Here is a 20826-nt window from a genome sequence, read left to right on the forward strand (position 1 = left end):
CTTCCCTCCCCCTCTCCTCTTTCTTCCCTCCCCCTCTCCTCTTTCTTCCCTCTCCTCTTTCTTCTCTCCATCACTATTCTCTGTTTCTCTTATTCTATTTCAGTCCCCTCTCTATTAATTATCCATTCAACTGTTATGATTATCCAGAAGGGGAATCACGTGTCATTTGTCAAATTACAGTCTGGTCAAAGTAGTGCACTAATAGGGATCAAAGTAGTGCACTAATAGGGATCAAAGTAGTGCACTAATAGGGATCAAAATAGGGCACTAATAGGGATCAAAGTAGGGCACTAATAGGGATCAAAATAGGGCACTAATAGGGATCAAAGTAGTGCACTAATAGGGATCAAAGTAGTGCACTAATAGGGATCAAAGTAGTGCACTAATAGGGATCAAAATAGGGCACTAATAGGGATCAAAGTAGGGCACTAATAGGGATCAAAATAGGGCACTAATAGGGATCAAAATAGGGCACTAATAGGGATCAAAATAGGGCACTAATAGGGATCAAAGTAGTGCACTAATAGGGATCAAAGTAGTGCACTAATAGGGATCAAAGTAGTGCACTAATAGGGATCAAAGTAGTGCACTAATAGGGATCAAAGTAGTGCACTAATAGGGATCAAAGTAGTGCACTAATAGGGATCAAAGTAGTGCACTAATAGGGATCAAAGTAGTGCACTAATAGGGATCAAAGTAGTGCACTAATAGGGATCAAAGTAGTGCACTAATAGGGATCAAAGTAGTGCACTAATAGGGATCAAAGTAGTGCACTAATAGGGATCAAAGTAATGCACTAATAGGGATCAAAGTAGTGCACTAATAGGGATCAAAGTAGTGCACTAATAGGGATCAAAATAGGGCACTAATAGGGATCAAAGTAGTGCACTAATAGGGATCAAAGTAGTACACTAATAGGGATCAAAATAGTGCACTAATAGGGATCAAAGTAGTGCACTAATAGGGATCAAAGTAGGGCACTAATAGGGATCAAAATAGGGCACTAATAGGGATCAAAATAGGGCACTAATAGGGATCAAAGTAGTGCACTAATAGGGATCAAAATAGTACACTAATAGGGATCAAAATAGGGCACTAATAGGGATCAAAGTAGTGCACTAATAGGGATCAAAATAGGGTACTAATAGGGATCAAAATAGGGCACTAATAGGGATCAAAATAGGGCACTAATAGGGATCAAAATAGTGCACTAATAGGGATCAAAGTAGTGCACTAATAGGGATCAAAGTAGTGCACTAATAGGGATCAAAGTAGTGCACTAATAGGGATCAAAGTAGTGCACTAATAGGGATCAAAATAGTGCACTAATAGGGATCAAAGTAGTGCACTAATAGGGATCAAAGTAGTGCACTAATAGGGATCAAAGTAGTGCACTAATAGGGATCAAAGTAGTGCACTAATAGGGATCAAAATAGGGCACTAATAGGGATCAAAATAGGGCACTAATAGGGATCAAAGTAGTGCACTAATAGGGATCAAAATAGGGCACTAATAGGGATCAAAGTAGTGCACTAATAGGGATCAAAGTAATGCACTAATAGGGATCAAAGTAGTGCACTAATAGGGATCAAAGTAGTGCACTAATAGGGATCAAAGTAGGGCACTAATAGGGATCAAAGTAGGGCACTAATAGGGATCAAAGTAGGGCACTAATAGGGATCAAAGTAGGGCACTAATGGGGTATCCAAGTAGTGCACTAATAGGTAAGGTAAGGCAGTAATAGGGTATCAAAGTAGGGCACTAATGGGGTATCCAAGTAGTGCACTAATAGGTAAGGTAAGGCAGTAATAGGGTATCAAAGTAGGGCACTAATGGGGTATCAAAGTAGGGCACTAATAGGGTATCAAAGTAGTGCACTAATAGGTAAGGTATCAAAGTAGGGCAGTAATAGGGTATCAAAAGTAGGGCACTACATTTGGGCTCCCGAGTGGCACAGCGGTCTAAGACACTGCATCTCAGTGCAAGAGGCGTCACTACAGTCCCTGGTTCAAATCCCGGCTGTATCACATCCGGCCGTGGTAGGGCAGCGCACAATTGGCCCAGCGTCGCCCGGGATAGGCCGTCATTGTAAATTAAGAATTTGTTCTTAACTAGTTAAAGGTTAAATATATAAAAACATAGGGAATAGGGCATCAGTAGTGACACTAGAGACCATCCTAGTTTCTGTTATTTCCTCTCCTCCACTGCCTCTCTCTCTCGCTAGCTCTCTCTCTCGCTAGCTCTCTCTCTCGCTAGCTCTCTCTCTCGCTAGCTCTCTTTCTCGCTAGCTCTCTTTCTCTCTCTCGCTAGCTCTCTTTCTCTCTCTCGCTAGCTCTCTCTCTCGCTAGCTCTCTTTCTCTCTCTCGCTAGCTCTCTCTCTCGCTAGCTCTCTTTCTCGCTAGCTCTCTCTCTCGCTAGCTCTCTCTCTCGCTAGCTCTCTTTCTCTCTCTCGCTAGCTCTCTCTCTCGCTAGCTCTCTCTCTCGCTAGCTCTCTCTCTCGCTAGCTCTCTTTCTCGCTAGCTCTCTTTCTCTCTCTCGCTAGCTCTCTCTCTCGCTAGCTCTCTTTCTCTCTCTCGCTAGCTCTCTCTCGCAAGCTCAGTCTTTCTCTCACTAGCTTGCTCGCTCGCTCCGTCTCTCGCTCTGTGTAAAGAGACTAGAGAAACCATTTTTCTCCACTTCTCCTCTCTCCCAAGTCGTCATCACATCCTCCAGTCCATTTGTCAAAGTCATTTTCCTAATTGTTTCACCCAGTCTCCGGTCTGTTCCCTACAACCCCTCTCTCCCTCTCTCTCTCCTTCCTTGTCTCTCTGCTTTGGCCAGAGGGTTCCACTGATTCACAGACAGCCGCAAAGTGGCCCAATTTCTCTACTTTCAGAAGGGAATGAGAGGGGGACTTCTGTCTGATTTGGGTTTAACATGGTGATCTAGCTGGACTGTGTACGGTCAATCACATAACCGTGTTTACACTCTAAATTACCCCCAATATAGTGCACTACTATAGTGCCCATAGGGTTCACTGTATAGGGAATGAGAGTGCTGCCATTTGAGACTGGCCCAATATGACCTCGGTTAATATTCTAGATAAAAGCCAGGGCCTTAACTGTTAATATTCTAGATCAAAGCCAGGGCCTTCACTGTTAATATTCTAGATCAAAGCCACGGCCTTCACTGTTAATATTCTAGATAAAACCCAGGACCTTCACTGTTAATATTCTAGATCAAAGCCAGGGCCTTCACTGTTAATATTCTAGATAAAGCCAGGGCCTTCACTGTTAATATTCTAGATCAAAGCCAGGGCCTTCACTGTTAATATTCTAGATAAAACCCAGGACCTTCACTGTTAATATTCTAGATCAAAGCCAGGGCCTTCACTGTTAATATTCTAGATAAAGCCAGGGCCTTCACTGTTAATATTCTAGATCAAAGCCAGGGCCTTGACTGTTAATATTCTAGATCAAAGCCAGGGTCTTCACTGTTAATATTCTAGATCAAAGCCAGGGCCTTCAAGGTTAATATTCTAGATCAAAGCCAGGGCCTTGACTGTTAATATTCTAGATCAAAGCCAGGGCCTTCACTGTTAATATTCTAGATCAAAGCCAGGGTCTTCACTGTTAATATTCTAGATAAAAGCCAGGGCCTTCACTGTTAATATTCTAGATCAAAGCCAGGGCCTTCACTGTTAATATTCTAGATAAAAGCCAGGGCCTTCACTGTTAATATTCTAGATCAAAGCCAGGGCCTTCACTGTTAATATTCTAGATAAAAGCCAGGGCCTTCACTGTTGAATATTCTAGATAAAAGCCAGGGCCTTCACTGTTGAATATTCTAGATAAAGCCAGGGCCTTCACTGTTAATATTCTAGATAAAAGCCAGGGCCTTCACTGTTGAATATTCTAGATAAAAGCCAGGGCCTTCACTGTTAATATTCTAGATCAAAGCCAGGGCCTTCACTGTTAATATTCTAGATAAAAGCCAGGGCCTTCACTGTTGAATATTCTAGATAAAAGCCAGGACCTTCACTGTTGATATTCTAGATAAAAGCCAGGGTCTTCACTGTTGATATTCTAGATAAAAGCCAGGGCCTTCACTGTTAATATTCTAGATAAAAGCCAGGACCTTCACTGTTAATATTCTAGATAAAAGCCAGGGCCTTCACTGTTGATATTCTAGATAAAGCCAGGGCCTTCACTGTTGATATTCTAGATAAAGCCAGGGCCTTCACTGTTGATATTCTAGATAAAAGCCAGGGCCTTCACTGTTGATATTCTAGATAAAGCCAGGGCCTTCACTGTTGAATATTCTAGATAAAGCCAGGGCCTTCACTGTTGAATATTCTAGATAAAAGCCAGGGCATTCACTGTTGAATATTCTAGATAAAGCCAGGGCCTTCACTGTTGAATATTCTAGATAAAGCCAGGGCCTTCACTGTTGAATATTCTAGATAAAAGCCAGGGCCTTCACTGTTGAATATTCTAGATAAAAGCCAGGGCCTTCACTGTTGAATATTCTAGATAAAAGCCAGGGCCTTCACTGTTGAATATTCTAGATAAAGCCAGGGCCTTCACTGTTAATATTCTAGATAAAAGCCAGGGCCTTCACTGTTGAATATTCTAGATCAAAGCCAGGGCCTTCACTGTTAATATTCTAGATCAAAGCCAGGGCCTTCACTGTTAAAATTCTAGATAAAAGCCAGGGCCTTCACTGTTGAATATTCTAGATAAAAGCCAGGGCCTTCACTGTTGATATTCTAGATAAAAGCCAGGGTCTTCACTGTTGATATTCTAGATAAAAGCCAGGGCCTTCACTGTTAATATTCTAGATAAAAGCCAGGGCCTTCACTGTTGAATATTCTAGATAAAAGCCAGGGCCTTCACTGTTAATATTCTAGATAAAAGCCAGGGCCTTCACTGTGAATATTCTAGATAAAAGCCAGGGCCTTCACTGTGAATATTCTAGATAAAAGCCAGGTCCTTCACTGTTAATATTCTAGATAAAAGCCAGGGCCTTCACTGTTAATATTCTAGATCAAAGCCAGGGCCTTCACTGTGAATATTCTAGATACAAGCCAGGACCTTCACTGTTAATATTCTAGATAAAAGCCAGGGCCTTCACTGTGAATATTCTAGATACAAGCCAGGGCCTTCACTGTTAATATTCGAGATAGAAGCCAGGGTCTTCACTGTGAATATTCTAGATAAAAGCCAGGTCCTTCACTGTTAATATTCTAGATACAAGCCAGGGCCTTCACTGTTAATATTCTAGATAAAAGCCAGGGCCTTCAATGTGAATATTCTAGATCAAAGCCAGGGCCTTGACTGTTAATATTCTAGATCAAAGCCAGGGCCTTCACTGTTAATATTCTAGATCAAAGCCAGGGTCTTCACTGTTAATATTCTAGATAAAAGCCAGGGCCTTCACTGTTAATATTCTAGATCAAAGCCAGGGCCTTCACTGTTAATATTCTAGATAAAAGCCAGGACCTTCACTGTTAATATTCTAGATAAAAGCCAGGGCCTTTACTGTTGATATTCTAGATAAAGCCAGGGCCTTCACTGTTGATATTCTAGATAAAGCCAGGGCCTTCACTGTTGATATTCTAGATAAAAGCCAGGGCCTTCACTGTTGATATTCTAGATAAAGCCAGGGCCTTCACTGTTGAATATTCTAGATAAAGCCAGGGCCTTCACTGTTGAATATTCTAGATAAAAGCCAGGGCCTTCACTGTTGAATATTCTAGATAAAAGCCAGGGCCTTCACTGTTGAATATTCTAGATAAAAGCCAGGGCCTTCACTGTTGAATATTCTAGATAAAGCCAGGGCCTTCACTGTTAATATTCTAGATAAAAGCCAGGGCCTTCACTGTTGAATATTCTAGATAAAAGCCAGGGCCTTCACTGTTAATATTCTAGATCAAAGCCAGTGCCTTCACTGTTAATATTCTAGATAAAAGCCAGGGCCTTCACTGTTGAATATTCTAGATAAAAGCCAGGACCTTCACTGTTGATATTCTAGATAAAAGCCAGGGTCTTCACTGTTGATATTCTAGATAAAAGCCAGGGCCTTCACTGTTAATATTCTAGATAAAAGCCAGGACCTTCACTGTTAATATTCTAGATAAAAGCCAGGGCCTTCACTGTTGATATTCTAGATAAAGCCAGGGCCTTCACTGTTGATATTCTAGATAAAGCCAGGGCCTTCACTGTTGATATTCTAGATAAAAGCCAGGGCCTTCACTGTTGATATTCTAGATAAAGCCAGGGCCTTCACTGTTGAATATTCTAGATAAAGCCAGGGCCTTCACTGTTGAATATTCTAGATAAAAGCCAGGGCATTCACTGTTGAATATTCTAGATAAAGCCAGGGCCTTCACTGTTGAATATTCTAGATAAAGCCAGGGCCTTCACTGTTGAATATTCTAGATAAAAGCCAGGGCCTTCACTGTTGAATATTCTAGATAAAAGCCAGGGCCTTCACTGTTGAATATTCTAGATAAAAGCCAGGGCCTTCACTGTTGAATATTCTAGATAAAGCCAGGGCCTTCACTGTTAATATTCTAGATAAAAGCCAGGGCCTTCACTGTTGAATATTCTAGATCAAAGCCAGGGCCTTCACTGTTAATTTTCTAGATCAAAGCCAGGGCCTTCACTGTTAAAATTCTAGATAAAAGCCAGGGCCTTCACTGTTGAATATTCTAGATAAAAGCCAGGGCCTTCACTGTTGATATTCTAGATAAAAGCCAGGGTCTTCACTGTTGATATTCTAGATAAAAGCCAGGCCTTCACTGTTAATATTCTAGATAAAAGCCAGGGCCTTCACTGTTGAATATTCTAGATAAAAGCCAGGGCCTTCACTGTTAATATTCTAGATAAAAGCCAGGGCCTTCACTGTGAATATTCTAGATAAAAGCCAGGGCCTTCACTGTGAATATTCTAGATAAAAGCCAGGTCCTTCACTGTTAATATTCTAGATAAAAGCCAGGGCCTTCACTGTTAATATTCTAGATCAAAGCCAGGGCCTTCACTGTGAATATTCTAGATACAAGCCAGGGCCTTCACTGTTAATATTCTAGATAAAAGCCAGGGCCTTCACTGTGAATATTCTAGATACAAGCCAGGGCCTTCACTGTTAATATTCGAGATAGAAGCCAGGGCCTTCACTGTTGAATATTCTAGATAAAAGCCAGGGCCTTCACTGTTAATATTCTAGATCAAAGCCAGGGCCTTCACTGTTGATATTCTAGATAAAAGCCAGGGTCTTCACTGTTGATATTCTAGATAAAAGCCAGGGCCTTCACTGTTAATATTCTAGATAAAAGCCAGGACCTTCACTGTTAATATTCTAGATAAAAGCCAGGGCCTTCACTGTTGATATTCTAGATAAAGCCAGGGCCTTCACTGTTGATATTCTAGATAAAGCCAGGGCCTTCACTGTTGATATTCTAGATAAAAGCCAGGGCCTTCACTGTTGATATTCTAGATAAAGCCAGGGCCTTCACTGTTGAATATTCTAGATAAAGCCAGGGCCTTCACTGTTGAATATTCTAGATAAAAGCCAGGGCATTCACTGTTGAATATTCTAGATAAAGCCAGGGCCTTCACTGTTGAATATTCTAGATAAAGCCAGGGCCTTCACTGTTGAATATTCTAGATAAAAGCCAGGGCCTTCACTGTTGAATATTCTAGATAAAAGCCAGGGCCTTCACTGTTGAATATTCTAGATAAAAGCCAGGGCCTTCACTGTTGAATATTCTAGATAAAGCCAGGGCCTTCACTGTTAATATTCTAGATAAAAGCCAGGGCCTTCACTGTTGAATATTCTAGATCAAAGCCAGGGCCTTCACTGTTAATATTCTAGATCAAAGCCAGGGCCTTCACTGTTAAAATTCTAGATAAAAGCCAGGGCCTTCACTGTTGAATATTCTAGATAAAAGCCAGGGCCTTCACTGTTGATATTCTAGATAAAAGCCAGGGCCTTCACTGTTGATATTCTAGATAAAAGCCAGGGTCTTCACTGTTGATATTCTAGATAAAAGCCAGGGCCTTCACTGTTAATATTCTAGATAAAAGCCAGGGCCTTCACTGTTGAATATTCTAGATAAAAGCCAGGGCCTTCACTGTTAATATTCTAGATAAAAGCCAGGGCCTTCACTGTGAATATTCTAGATAAAAGCCAGGGCCTTCACTGTGAATATTCTAGATAAAAGCCAGGTCCTTCACTGTTAATATTCTAGATAAAAGCCAGGGCCTTCACTGTTAATATTCTAGATCAAAGCCAGGGCCTTCACTGTGAATATTCTAGATACAAGCCAGGGCCTTCACTGTTAATATTCTAGATAAAAGCCAGGGCCTTCACTGTGAATATTCTAGATACAAGCCAGGGCCTTCACTGTTAATATTCGAGATAGAAGCCAGGGTCTTCACTGTGAATATTCTAGATAAAAGCCAGGTCCTTCACTGTTAATATTCTAGATACAAGCCAGGGCCTTCACTGTTAATATTCTAGATAAAAGCCAGGGCCTTCAATGTGAATATTCTAGATCAAAGCCAGGGCCTTGACTGTTAATATTCTAGATCAAAGCCAGGGCCTTCACTGTTAATATTCTAGATCAAAGCCAGGTTCTTCACTGTTAATATTCTAGATAAAAGCCAGGGCCTTCACTGTTAATATTCTAGATCAAAGCCAGGGCCTTCACTGTTAATATTCTAGATAAAAGCCAGGACCTTCACTGTTAATATTCTAGATAAAAGCCAGGGCCTTTACTGTTGATATTCTAGATAAAGCCAGGGCCTTCACTGTTGATATTCTAGATAAAGCCAGGGCCTTCACTGTTGATATTCTAGATAAAAGCCAGGGCCTTCACTGTTGATATTCTAGATAAAGCCAGGGCCTTCACTGTTGAATATTCTAGATAAAGCCAGGGCCTTCACTGTTGAATATTCTAGATAAAAGCCAGGGCCTTCACTGTTGAATATTCTAGATAAAAGCCAGGGCCTTCACTGTTGAATATTCTAGATAAAAGCCAGGGCCTTCACTGTTGAATATTCTAGATAAAGCCAGGGCCTTCACTGTTAATATTCTAGATAAAAGCCAGGGCCTTCACTGTTGAATATTCTAGATAAAAGCCAGGGCCTTCACTGTTAATATTCTAGATCAAAGCCAGGGCCTTCACTGTTAATATTCTAGATAAAAGCCAGGGCCTTCACTGTTGAATATTCTAGATAAAAGCCAGGACCTTCACTGTTGATATTCTAGATAAAAGCCAGGGTCTTCACTGTTGATATTCTAGATAAAAGCCAGGGCCTTCACTGTTAATATTCTAGATAAAAGCCAGGACCTTCACTGTTAATATTCTAGATAAAAGCCAGGGCCTTCACTGTTGATATTCTAGATAAAGCCAGGGCCTTCACTGTTGATATTCTAGATAAAGCCAGGGCCTTCACTGTTGATATTCTAGATAAAAGCCAGGGCCTTCACTGTTGATATTCTAGATAAAGCCAGGGCCTTCACTGTTGAATATTCTAGATAAAGCCAGGGCCTTCACTGTTGAATATTCTAGATAAAAGCCAGGGCATTCACTGTTGAATATTCTAGATAAAGCCAGGGCCTTCACTGTTGAATATTCTAGATAAAGCCAGGGCCTTCACTGTTGAATATTCTAGATAAAAGCCAGGGCCTTCACTGTTGAATATTCTAGATAAAAGCCAGGGCCTTCACTGTTGAATATTCTAGATAAAAGCCAGGGCCTTCACTGTTGAATATTCTAGATAAAGCCAGGGCCTTCACTGTTAATATTCTAGATAAAAGCCAGGGCCTTCACTGTTGAATATTCTAGATCAAAGCCAGGGCCTTCACTGTTAATATTCTAGATCAAAGCCAGGGCCTTCACTGTTAAAATTCTAGATAAAAGCCAGGGCCTTCACTGTTGAATATTCTAGATAAAAGCCAGGGCCTTCACTGTTGATATTCTAGATAAAAGCCAGGGTCTTCACTGTTGATATTCTAGATAAAAGCCAGGCCTTCACTGTTAATATTCTAGATAAAAGCCAGGGCCTTCACTGTTGAATATTCTAGATAAAAGCCAGGGCCTTCACTGTTAATATTCTAGATAAAAGCCAGGGCCTTCACTGTGAATATTCTAGATAAAAGCCAGGGCCTTCACTGTGAATATTCTAGATAAAAGCCAGGTCCTTCACTGTTAATATTCTAGATAAAAGCCAGGGCCTTCACTGTTAATATTCTAGATCAAAGCCAGGGCCTTCACTGTGAATATTCTAGATACAAGCCAGGGCCTTCACTGTTAATATTCTAGATAAAAGCCAGGGCCTTCACTGTGAATATTCTAGATACAAGCCAGGGCCTTCACTGTTAATATTCGAGATAGAAGCCAGGGTCTTCACTGTGAATATTCTAGATAAAAGCCAGGTCCTTCACTGTTAATATTCTAGATACAAGCCAGGGCCTTCACTGTTAATATTCTAGATAAAAGCCAGGGCCTTCAATGTGAATATTCTAGATAAAAGCCAGGGCCTTCACTGTTAATATTCTAGATACAAGCCAGGGCCTTCACTGTTAATATTCTAGATAAAAGCCAGGGCCTTCAATGTGAATATTCTAGATAAAAGCCAGGGCCTTCACTGTTAATATTCTAGATAAAAGCCAGGGTCTTCACTGTGAATATTCTAGATAAAAGCCAGGTCCTTCACTGTTAATATTCTAGATAAAAGCCAGGGCCTTCACTGTGAATATTCTAGATACAAGCCAGGGTCTTCACTGTGAATATTCTAGATAAAAGCCAGGTCCTTCACTGTTAATATTCTAGATAAAAGCCAGGTCCTTCACTGTTAATATTCGAGATAAAAGCCAGGGTCTTCACTGTGAATATTCTAGATAAAAGCCAGGGTCTTCACTGTGAATATTCTAGATAAAAGCCAGGTCCTTCACTGTTAATATTCGAGATAGAAGCCAGGGTCTTCACTGTGAATATTCTAGATAAAAGCCAGGTCCTTCTCCTTGTACAATAGCTTCTGCTGTGTTGTGATGGCAACACACCTGTGCAGTGAACTGTAGTTGTGTCTGTCTGCATTTTCAATGTGTTTTGTTGTTGTCCTGTTGAACCAACCGCTGGCTAGTCAACAGATGAACCTATTCGCCTAGTGCTCCTGTGACAGACTCTGTGATGGCACGTACACTAACAGATACTGACAGTGTCTGATCTGTCATCAGCTCTGCAGTGGTCAACCATCAACAGGGTTGGGGAGTAACAGATTCCTAAAATAAAACGTTACCAGCTAAAAAATATTGTAATTAGATTTCAGATACTGCTGAAAAACTAGACGATTACAGAGAGGATTACTTTTAAATTCAGAGAGGGTGTTAGACACTTCTCTATGTTCTCAATGACGTTCAAATCAGCTTTGAATAAAGTTTGTTTGTTCCACCTGAGTGATTCTGACCACCAATCAGAGACCACTAGGATGACACACCAAATGATGACCACCAATCAGAGACCACTAGGATGACACACCAAATGATGACCACCAATCAGAGACCACTATGATGACACACCAAATGATGACCACCAATCAGAGACCACTAGGATGACACACCAAATGATGACCACCAATCAGAGACCACTATGATGACACACCAAATGATGACCACCAATCAGAGACCACTAGGATGACACACCAAATGATGACCACCAATCAGAGACCACTATGATGACACACCAAATGATGACCACCAATCAGAGACCACTATGATGACACACCAAATGATGACCACCAATCAGAGACCACTATGATGACACACCAAATGATGACCACCAATCAGAGACCACTATGATGACACACCAAATGATGACCACCAATCAGAGACCACTAGGATGACATTGTTGTTGAGGATGGTTCACAAATCTAAAGGTGTATTTGAACCCAATAATGGTTGAATTCAAGAAGTTTAAGCTGCCTGTCAATCGTTGTTTTTGAAACCAGTGGACAGCCAGTGAAAAATGTGTTATTGCAACAACTGCGTAGTGCAGACCCCAGCCGATGGAATAAAAGTGGGGCTTTTAAAGCTCAATCTGATTCATTTGTTCTTACCTTTATTTTACTAGTCAAGTCAGGGAAAATAAATAAAAAAGCAGCCAACAAGTGCTCAGCATATGTGGGAACTCCAGGACGATTGGAAAAGCATTCCAGGTGAAGCTGGTTGAGAGACTGCCACTATATATATATATATATTAATTGATGCTTGAAGAATATAACTTGTAGAACCCAACATATACACTGTTTTTAGTCAACCATGTGAACATAAACAAACACTGGTTAAAACGAGCATTGAATCTGAGAGTGGTTACGTTTCTCCAGGACGACCATTTTGTTTCTGTTTACCCTTTTATGGTTGAATTCAAAATGTCACCAACAAAAAGGTCAACAATAAGGCCTTCAGCAAATGCAGCATTCATTTTTCACCTGTAAATAGCCCTTTTCAGTAGTGCTGAAAGCAATGTCATGAACACAGCATGTATTTGTCAACTTGAATCAATGAGTCCCAATCAGTCGTCCATGACAACACAATCATAAACAACAGAGTAGGGCTGGCTAATTACATCCTTCGTTTTTGGGGTCATGCTCAGGTAAAAACAACTTCCATATTACCAAGTCCTATTCTTGAAGATCAAGGGGTATAACATTTATTGGAAATGAGTGGAATTCTGATAGACTTTTGGTTTTTAATGTAAAGATATAATCATATTATTATAATGTAGTAGAAAGTGATGGTTTAGAAGAAGCCCACATCACCAACCCATAAAGTAACATTCATATAAGACCAGCTGTGTGATCTTTAACATGGATTTATCCTGCAATAGATGTTGTTCAATTGGTAACATACATGTTTGTCTTCTTCCAACGCCTCTTAAGGGGAAAGTAATCGAAGTAGTAACTGAATGTAATCAGATTACGTTACTGAGTTTAGGTCATCTAAAAGTTACGTTACTGATTAAAAGTTTGGACATGTAACAGAATTACATTTAGAAGGTGACCTAGCCAACCCTGGCTAAGGGAGCGATTTTAGTGCCAACAGAACCTAAATCATAATTTAGCCAACCCTGACAATCAACACAGACTATTGTTCTCCACTTTTATTTTTTTATTTTACCTTTATTTAACCAGGCAAGTCAGTTAAGAACAAATTCTTATTTTCAATGACGGCCTGGGAACAGTGGGTTCCCAGGCCGTCAGGGGCAGAACGACAGATTTGTACCTTGTCAGCTCGGGGGTTTGAACTCGCAACCTTCCGGTTACTAACTAGTCCAACGCTCTAACCACTAGGCTATGCTGCCGCCCCCCTAAGATCAATCATTCAGTAATGGTCTTAACCGTCTTCAGCCCTCTCTGTCTCTTCTCTCTCTCTCTCTCTCTCTCTCTCTGTCAGATAGACAGACAGACAGAGAGACATACAGACAGAGAGACAGACAGACAGACTTTCTGTATGTCTATCTGTCTGTATGTCTCTCTGTATGTCTCTCTCTCTGATTCTCTCTCTGTCTGTCTCTCTCCGTTAATTTATTCATGGTGTATCTTCTTTGTGTGTATTTTACAATAGGTTTTGTTTTTAACCGTCTGGTCCCTAGCTTCGTATTTGACTCTATGCTCCAGTTTGTGGCACCCAGTAGCTTCTATAAGACTGAACTGAGTTCTGAAAGTTGTTATTAATGAAGGTCAAAGGACCCCATGAAACTGAGTGCTTCCTCTTAAGCTCCGGAACTGAGTGCTTCCTGTTAAGCTCCGGAACTGAGTGCTTCCTGTTAAGCTCCGGAACTGAGTGCTTCCTGTTAAGCTCCGGAACTGAGTGCTTCCTGTTAAGCTCCGGAACTGAGTGCTTCCTGCTAAGCTCCGGAACTGAGTGCTTCCTGCTAAGCTCCGGAACTGAGTGCTTCCTGTTAAGCTCCGAACTGAGTGCTTCCTGTTAAGCTCCGGAACTGAGTGTTTCCTGCTAAGCTCCGGAACTGAGTGCTTCCTGTTAAGCTCCGGAACTGAGTGCTTCCTGTTAAGCTCCGGAACTGAGTGCTTCCTGTTAAGCTCCGGAACTGAGTGCTTCCTGCTAAGCTCCGGAACTGAGTGCTTCCTGTTAAGCTCCGGAACTGAGTGCTTCCTGTTAAGCTCCGGAACTGAGTGCTTCCTGTTAAGCTCCGGAACTGAGTGCTTCCTGTTAAGCTCCGGAACTGAGTGCTTCCTGTTAAGCTCCGGAACTGAGTGCTTCCTGTTAAGCTCCGGAACTGAGTGCTTCCTGCTAAGCTCCGGAACTGAGTGCTTCCTGCTAAGCTCCGGAACTGAGTGTTTCCTGCTAAGCTCCGGAACTGAGTGTTTCCTGCTAAGCTCCGGAACTGAGTGTTTCCCTGTTAAGCTCCGAACTGAGTGCTTCCTGTTAAGCTCCGGAACTGAGTGTTTCCTGCTAAGCTCCGAACTGAGTGTTTCCTGTTAAGCTCCGGGGAACTGAGTGTTTCCTGCTAAGCTCCGGAACTGAGTGTTTCCTGCTAAGCTCCGGAACTGAGTGTTTCCTGCTAAGCTCCGGAACTGAGTGTTTCCTGCTAATAAGCTCCGGAACTGAGTGTTTCCTGCTAAGCTCCGGAACTGAGTGTTTCCTGCTAAGCTCCGGAACTGAGTGTTTCCTGCTAAGCTCCGGAACTGAGTGTTTCCTGCTAAGCTCCGGAACTGAGTGTTTCCTGCTAAGCTCCGGAACTGAGTGTTTCCTGCTAAGCTCCGGAACTGAGTGTTTCCTGCTAAGCTCCGGAACTGAGTGTTTCCTGCTAATAAGCTCCGGAACTGAGTGTTTCCTGCTAATAAGCTCCGGAACTGAGTGTTTCCTGCTAATAAGCTCCGGAACTGAGTGTTTCCTGCTAATAAGCTCCGGAACTGAGTGTTTCCTGTTAATAAGCTCCGAACTGAGTGTTTCCTGCTAATAAGCTCCGGAACTGAGTGTTTCCTGTTAATAAGCTCCGGAACTGAGTGTTTCCTGCTAATAAGCTCCGGAACTGAGTGTTTCCTGTTAATAAGCTCCGGAACTGAGTGTTTCCTGTTGAGCTCCGGGAACTGAGTGCTTCCTGTTAAGCTCCGGGAACTGAGTGTTTCCTGTTAAGCTCCGGGAACTGAGTGTTTCCTGTTAAGCTCCGGGAACTGAGTGCTTCCTGTTAAGCTCCGGAACTGAGTGTTTCCTGCTAAGCTCCGGAACTGAGTGTTTCCTGTTAAGCTCCGGAACTGAGTGTTTCCTGTTAAGCTCCGGAACTGAGTGTTTCCTGCTAAGCTCCGGAACTGAGTGTTTCCTGTTAAGCTCCGGAACTGAGTGTTTCCTGTTAAGCTCCGGAACTGAGTGCTTCCTGTTAAGCTCCGGAACTGAGTGTTTCCTGCTAAGCTCCGGAACTGAGTGTTTCCTGTTAAGCTCCGGGAACTGAGTGTTTCCTGTTAAGCTCCGAACTGAGTGTTTCCTGCTAAGCTCCGGAACTGAGTGTTTCCTGCTAAGCTCCGGAACTGAGTGTTTCCTGCTAAGCTCCGGAACTGAGTGTTTCCTGCTAATAAGCTCCGGAACTGAGTGTTTCCTGCTAATAAGCTCCGGAACTGAGTGTTTCCTGCTAATAAGCTCCGGAACTGAGTGTTTCCTGCTAATAAGCTCCGGAACTGAGTGTTTCCTGTTAATAAGCTCCGGAACTGAGTGCTTCCTGTTGAGCTCCGGGAACTGAGTGCTTCCTGTTAAGCTCCGGGAACTGAGTGTTTCCTGTTAAGCTCCGGGAACTGAGTGTTTCCTGTTAAGCTCCGGGAACTGAGTGCTTCCTGTTAAGCTCCGGGAACTGAGTGCTTCCTGTTAAGCTCCGGGAACTGAGTGTTTCCTGTTAAGCTCCGGAACTGAGTGCTTCCTGTTAAGCTGAACTGAGTGTTTCCTGCTAAGCTCCGGAACTGAGTGTTTCCTGTTAAGCTCCGGAACTGAGTGCTTCCTGTTAAGCTCCGGAACTGAGTGTTTCCTGCTAAGCTCCGGAACTGAGTGTTTCCTGTTAAGCTCCGGAACTGAGTGTTTCCTGCTAAGCTCCGGAACTGAGTGTTTCCTGCTAAGCTCCGGAACTGAGTGTTTCCTGCTAAGCTCCGGAACTGAGTGTTTCCTGCTAATAAGCTCCGGAACTGAGTGTTTCCTGCTAAGCTCCGGAACTGAGTGTTTCCTGCTAAGCTCCGGAACTGAGTGTTTCCTGCTAAGCTCCGGAACTGAGTGTTTCCTGCTAAGCTCCGAACTGAGTGTTTCCTGCTAAGCTCCGGAACTGAGTGTTTCCTGCTAAGCTCCGGAACTGAGTGTTTCCTGCTAAGCTCCGAACTGAGTGTTTCCTGCTAAGCTCCGGAACTGAGTGTTTCCTGCTAAGCTCCGGAACTGAGTGTTTTCTGCTAATAAGCTCCGGAACTGGGTGTTTCCTGCTAATAAGCTCCGGAACTGAGTGTTTCCTGCTAAGCTCCGGAACTGAGTGTTTCCTGCTAATAAGCTCCGGAACTGAGTGTTTCCTGCTAATAAGCTCCGGAACTGAGTGTTTCCTGCTAATAAGCTCCGGAACTGAGTGTTTCCTGCTAATAAGCTCCGGAACTGAGTGTTTCCTGCTAATAAGCTCCGGAACTGAGTGTTTCCTGCTAATAAGCTCCGGAACTGAGTGTTTCCTGCTAATAAGCTCCGAACTGAGTGTTTCCTGCTAATAAGCTCCGGAACTGAGTGTTTCCTGCTAATAAGCTCCGAACTGAGTGTTTCCTGCTAATAAGCTCCGGAACTGAGTGTTTCCTGCTAATAAGCTCCGGAACTGAGTGTTTCCTGTTAATAAGCTCCGGAACTGAGTGTTTCCTGCTAATAAGCTCCGAACTGAGTGTTTCCTGTTAATAAGCTCCGGAACTGAGTGTTTCCTGCTAATAAGCTCCGGAACTGAGTGTTTCCTGCTAATAAGCTCCGGAACTGAGTGTTTCCTGCTAATAAGCTCCGGAACTGAGTGCTTCCTGTTGAGCTCCGGGAACTGAGTGCTTCCTGTTAAGCTCCGGGAACTGAGTGTTTCCTGTTAAGCTCCGGGAACTGAGTGTTTCCTGTTAAGCTCCGGAACTGAGTGCTTCCTGTTAAGCTCCGAACTGAGTGTTTCCTGCTAAGCTCCGGAACTGAGTGTTTCCTGTTAAGCTCCGGAACTGAGTGCTTCCTGCTAAGCTCCGGAACTGAGTGTTTCCTGCTAAGCTCCGGAACTGAGTGTTTCCTGTTAAGCTCCGGAACTGAGTGTTTCCTGTTAAGCTCCGGAACTGAGTGCTTCCTGTTAAGCTCCGGAACTGAGTGTTTCCTGCTAAGCTCGAACTGAGTGTTTCCTGCTAAGCTCCGGAACTGAGTGTTTCCTGTTAAGCTCCGGGAACTGAGTGTTTCCTGTTAAGCTCCGGAACTGAGTGTTTCCTGCTAAGCTCCGGAACTGAGTGTTTCCTGCTAAGCTCCGGAACTGAGTGTTTCCTGCTAATAAGCTCCGGAACTGAGTGTTTCCTGCTAATAAGCTCCGGAACTGAGTGTTTCCTGCTAATAAGCTCCGGAACTGAGTGTTTCCTGTTAATAAGCTCCGGAACTGAGTGTTTCCTGTTAATAAGCTCCGAACTGAGTGTTTCCTGCTAATAAGCTCCGAACTGAGTGTTTCCTGCTAATAAGCTCCGGAACTGAGTGTTTCCTGTTGAGCTCCGGGAACTGAGTGCTTCCTGTTAAGCTCCGGGGAACTGAGTGTTTCCTGTTAAGCTCCGGGAACTGAGTGTTTCCTGTTAAGCTCCGAACTGAGTGCTTCCTGTTAAGCTCCGGAACTGAGTGTTTCCTGCTAAGCTCCGAACTGAGTGTTTCCTGTTAAGCTCCGGAACTGAGTGCTTCCTGTTAAGCTCCGGAACTGAGTGTTTCCTGCTAAGCTCCGGAACTGAGTGTTTCCTGTTAAGCTCCGGAACTGAGTGCTTCCTGTTAAGCTCCGGAACTGAGTGTTTCCTGTTAAGCTCCGGAACTGAGTGTTTCCTGTTAAGCTGAGTGTTTCCTGTTAAGCTCCGGAACTGAGTGTTTCCTGCTAAGCTCCGAACTGAGTGTTTCCTGTTAAGCTTTCCGAACTGAGTGTTTCCTGTTAAGCTCCGGAACTGAGTGTTTCCTGCTAAGCTCCGAACTGAGTGTTTCCTGCTAAGCTCCGGAACTGAGTGCTTCCTGCTAAGCTGAACTGAGTGTTTCCTGCTAAGCTCCGGAACTGAGTGTTTCCTGCTAAGCTCCGGAACTGAGTGTTTCCTGCTAAGCTCCGAACTGAGTGTTTCCTGCTAAGCTCCGAACTGAGTGTTTCCTGTTAAGCTCCGAACTGAGTGTTTCCTGTTAAGCTCCGGAACTGAGTGTTTCCTGCTAAGCTCCGGAACTGAGTGTTTCCTGTTAAGCTCCGGAACTGAGTGTTTCCTGAAGCTCCGGAACTGAGTGTTTCCTGTGCTAACTGAGTGTTTCCGTTAAGAACTGAGTGTTTCCTGTTAAGCTCGGAACTGAGTGTTTCCTGCTAACTGCCTGCTAATAAGATCCGGAACTGAGTGTTTCCTGCTAATAAGCTCCGGAACTGAGTGTTTCCTGTTAAGCTCCGGAACTGAGTGTTTCCTGTTAAGCTCCGGGAACTGAGTGTTTCCTGTTAAGCTCCGAACTGAGTGTTTCCTGCTAAGCTCCGGAACTGAGTGTTTCCTGCTAAGCTCCGGAACTGAGTGCTTCCTGCTAAGCTCCGGAACTGAGTGTTTCCTGCTAAGCTCTGAGTGTTTCCTGCTAAGCTCCGAACTGAGTGTTTCCTGTTAAGCTCGAACTGAGTGTTTCCTGCTAATAAGCTCCGAACTGAGTGTTTCCTGCTAATAAGCTCCGGAACTGAGTGTTTCCTGCTAATAAGCTCCGGAACTGAGTGTTTCCTGCTAAGCTCCGGAACTGAGTGTTTCCTGCTAAGCTCCGGAACTGAGTGTTTCCTGTTAACTGCTTCCTGCTAAGCTCGGAACTGAGTGTTTCCTGCTTGAGTGTTTCCTGCTAAGCTCGAACTGAGTGTTTCCTGCTAATAAGCTCCGAACTGAGTGTTTCCTGCTAATAAGCTCCGGAACTGAATAAGCTCCGAACTGAGTGTTTCCTGCTAATAAGCTCCGGAACTGAGTGTTTCCTGCTAATAAGCTCCGAACTGAGTGTTTCCTGTTGAGCTCCGGGAACTGAGTGCTTCCTGTTAAGCTCCGGGAACTGAGTGTTTCCTGTTAAGCTCCGGGAACTGAGTGTTTCCTGTTAAGCTCCGGAACTGAGTGCTTCCTGTTAAGCTCCGGGAACTGAGTGTTTCCTGCTAAGCTCCGGAACTGAGTGTTTCCTGTTAAGCTCCGGAACTGAGTGCTTCCTGTTAAGCTCCGGAACTGAGTGTTTCCTGCTAAGCTCCGGAACTGAGTGTTTCCTGTTAAGCTCCGGAACTGAGTGCTTCCTGTTAAGCTCCGAACTGAGTGTTTCCTGCTAAGCTCCGAACTGAGTGTTTCCTGTTAAGCTCCGGGAACTGAGTGTTTCCTGTTAAGCTCCGGAACTGGTGTTTCCTGCTAAGCTGAACTGAGTGTTTCCTGTTAAGCTCCGGAACTGAGTGTTTCCTGTTAAGCTCCGGGAACTGAGTGTTTCCTGTTAAGCTCCGGAACTGAGTGTTTCCTGCTAAGCTCCGGAACTGAGTGTTTCCTGCTAAGCTCCGGAACTGAGTGTTTCCTGTTAAGCTCCGGAACTGAGTGCTTCCTGCTAAGCTCCGGAACTGAGTGTTTCCTGCTAAGCTCCGGAACTGAGTGTTTCCTGCTAAGCTCCGGAACTGAGTGTTTCCTGTTAAGCTCCGGAACTGAGTGTTTCCTGCTAAGCTCCGAACTGAGTGTTTCCTGTTAAGCTCCGGAACTGAGTGTTTCCTGTTAAGCTCCGGAACTGAGTGTTCCTGTTAAGCTCCGAACTGAGTGTTTCCTGCTAAGCTCCGGAACTGAGTGTTTCCTGTTAAGCTCCGAACTGAGTGTTTCCTGTTAAGCTCCGGAACTGAGTGTTTCCTGCTAAGCTCCGGAACTGAGTGTTTCCTGTTAAGCTCCGGGAACTGAGTGTTTCCTGTTAAGCTCCGGAACTGAGTGTTTCCTGCCTCCGGAACTGAGTGTTTCCTGCTAAGCTCCGGTGTTTCCTGAAAGGGGGATACCTAACTGGAGTGTTTCCTGCTAACCGAACTGAGTGTTTCCTGCTAAGCTCCGGGAACTGAGTGCTTCCTGTTAAGCTCCGGAACTGAGTGTTTCCTGTTAAGCTCCGGGAACTGAGTGTTTCCTGTTAAGCTCCGGAACTGAGTGTTTCCTGCTAAGCTCCGGAACTGAGTGTTTCCTGCTAAGCTCCGGAACTGAGTGCTTCCTGCTAAGCTCCGTGAGTGTTTCCTGCTAAGCTCGAACTGAGTGTTTCCTGCTAAGCTCCGGAACCTAGAGTTGTCCTGCAGAGGGGGATGAGTGTTTCCTGCTAATAAGCTCCGGAACTGAGTGTTTCCTGCTAATAAGCTCCGGAACTGAGTGTTTCCTGCTAATAAGAATGTGGAATATTGAAGGAAGAATTTGATTCAAACAATCTCAGCAGTGAGTCCAGCTGGACGACAGTCACACAACCCTCTGTCTCCCTCTCTATTTTCTGTTCCTCCCGATTGGCTGACGTCTAATCCCCGACCTCGAACCTCTCTCTTGCCCCCTACAGGTTCAGGGATGTACGGCCAGGACGGGCTGATCGGAGCCGAGGAGAGGATCATCAACAGCAAGCCCAAGATCAACAACAACATGG

General features: G+C 43.8%; 1 protein-coding gene across 18 annotated transcripts in view; it reads left to right on the top strand.

Moving 5' to 3' along the window:
* aplp2 (amyloid beta (A4) precursor-like protein 2) overlaps positions 1 to 20826 on the top strand; it is a 112294-nt gene that overhangs the window by 78252 nt on the left and 13216 nt on the right. For all 18 annotated transcript variants that reach the window (XM_052465706.1, XM_052465213.1, XM_052465307.1 and 15 more), the window contains one exon: positions 20743 to 20825. In XM_052465706.1, the coding sequence (XP_052321666.1) occupies positions 20743 to 20825 (83 nt within the window). The remainder of the gene's footprint in view (positions 1 to 20742; position 20826) is intronic.

This window comes from Oncorhynchus keta, chromosome 1 (genome assembly GCF_023373465.1).
Source record: "Oncorhynchus keta strain PuntledgeMale-10-30-2019 chromosome 1, Oket_V2, whole genome shotgun sequence".
NCBI lineage: Eukaryota > Metazoa > Chordata > Actinopteri > Salmoniformes > Salmonidae > Oncorhynchus > Oncorhynchus keta.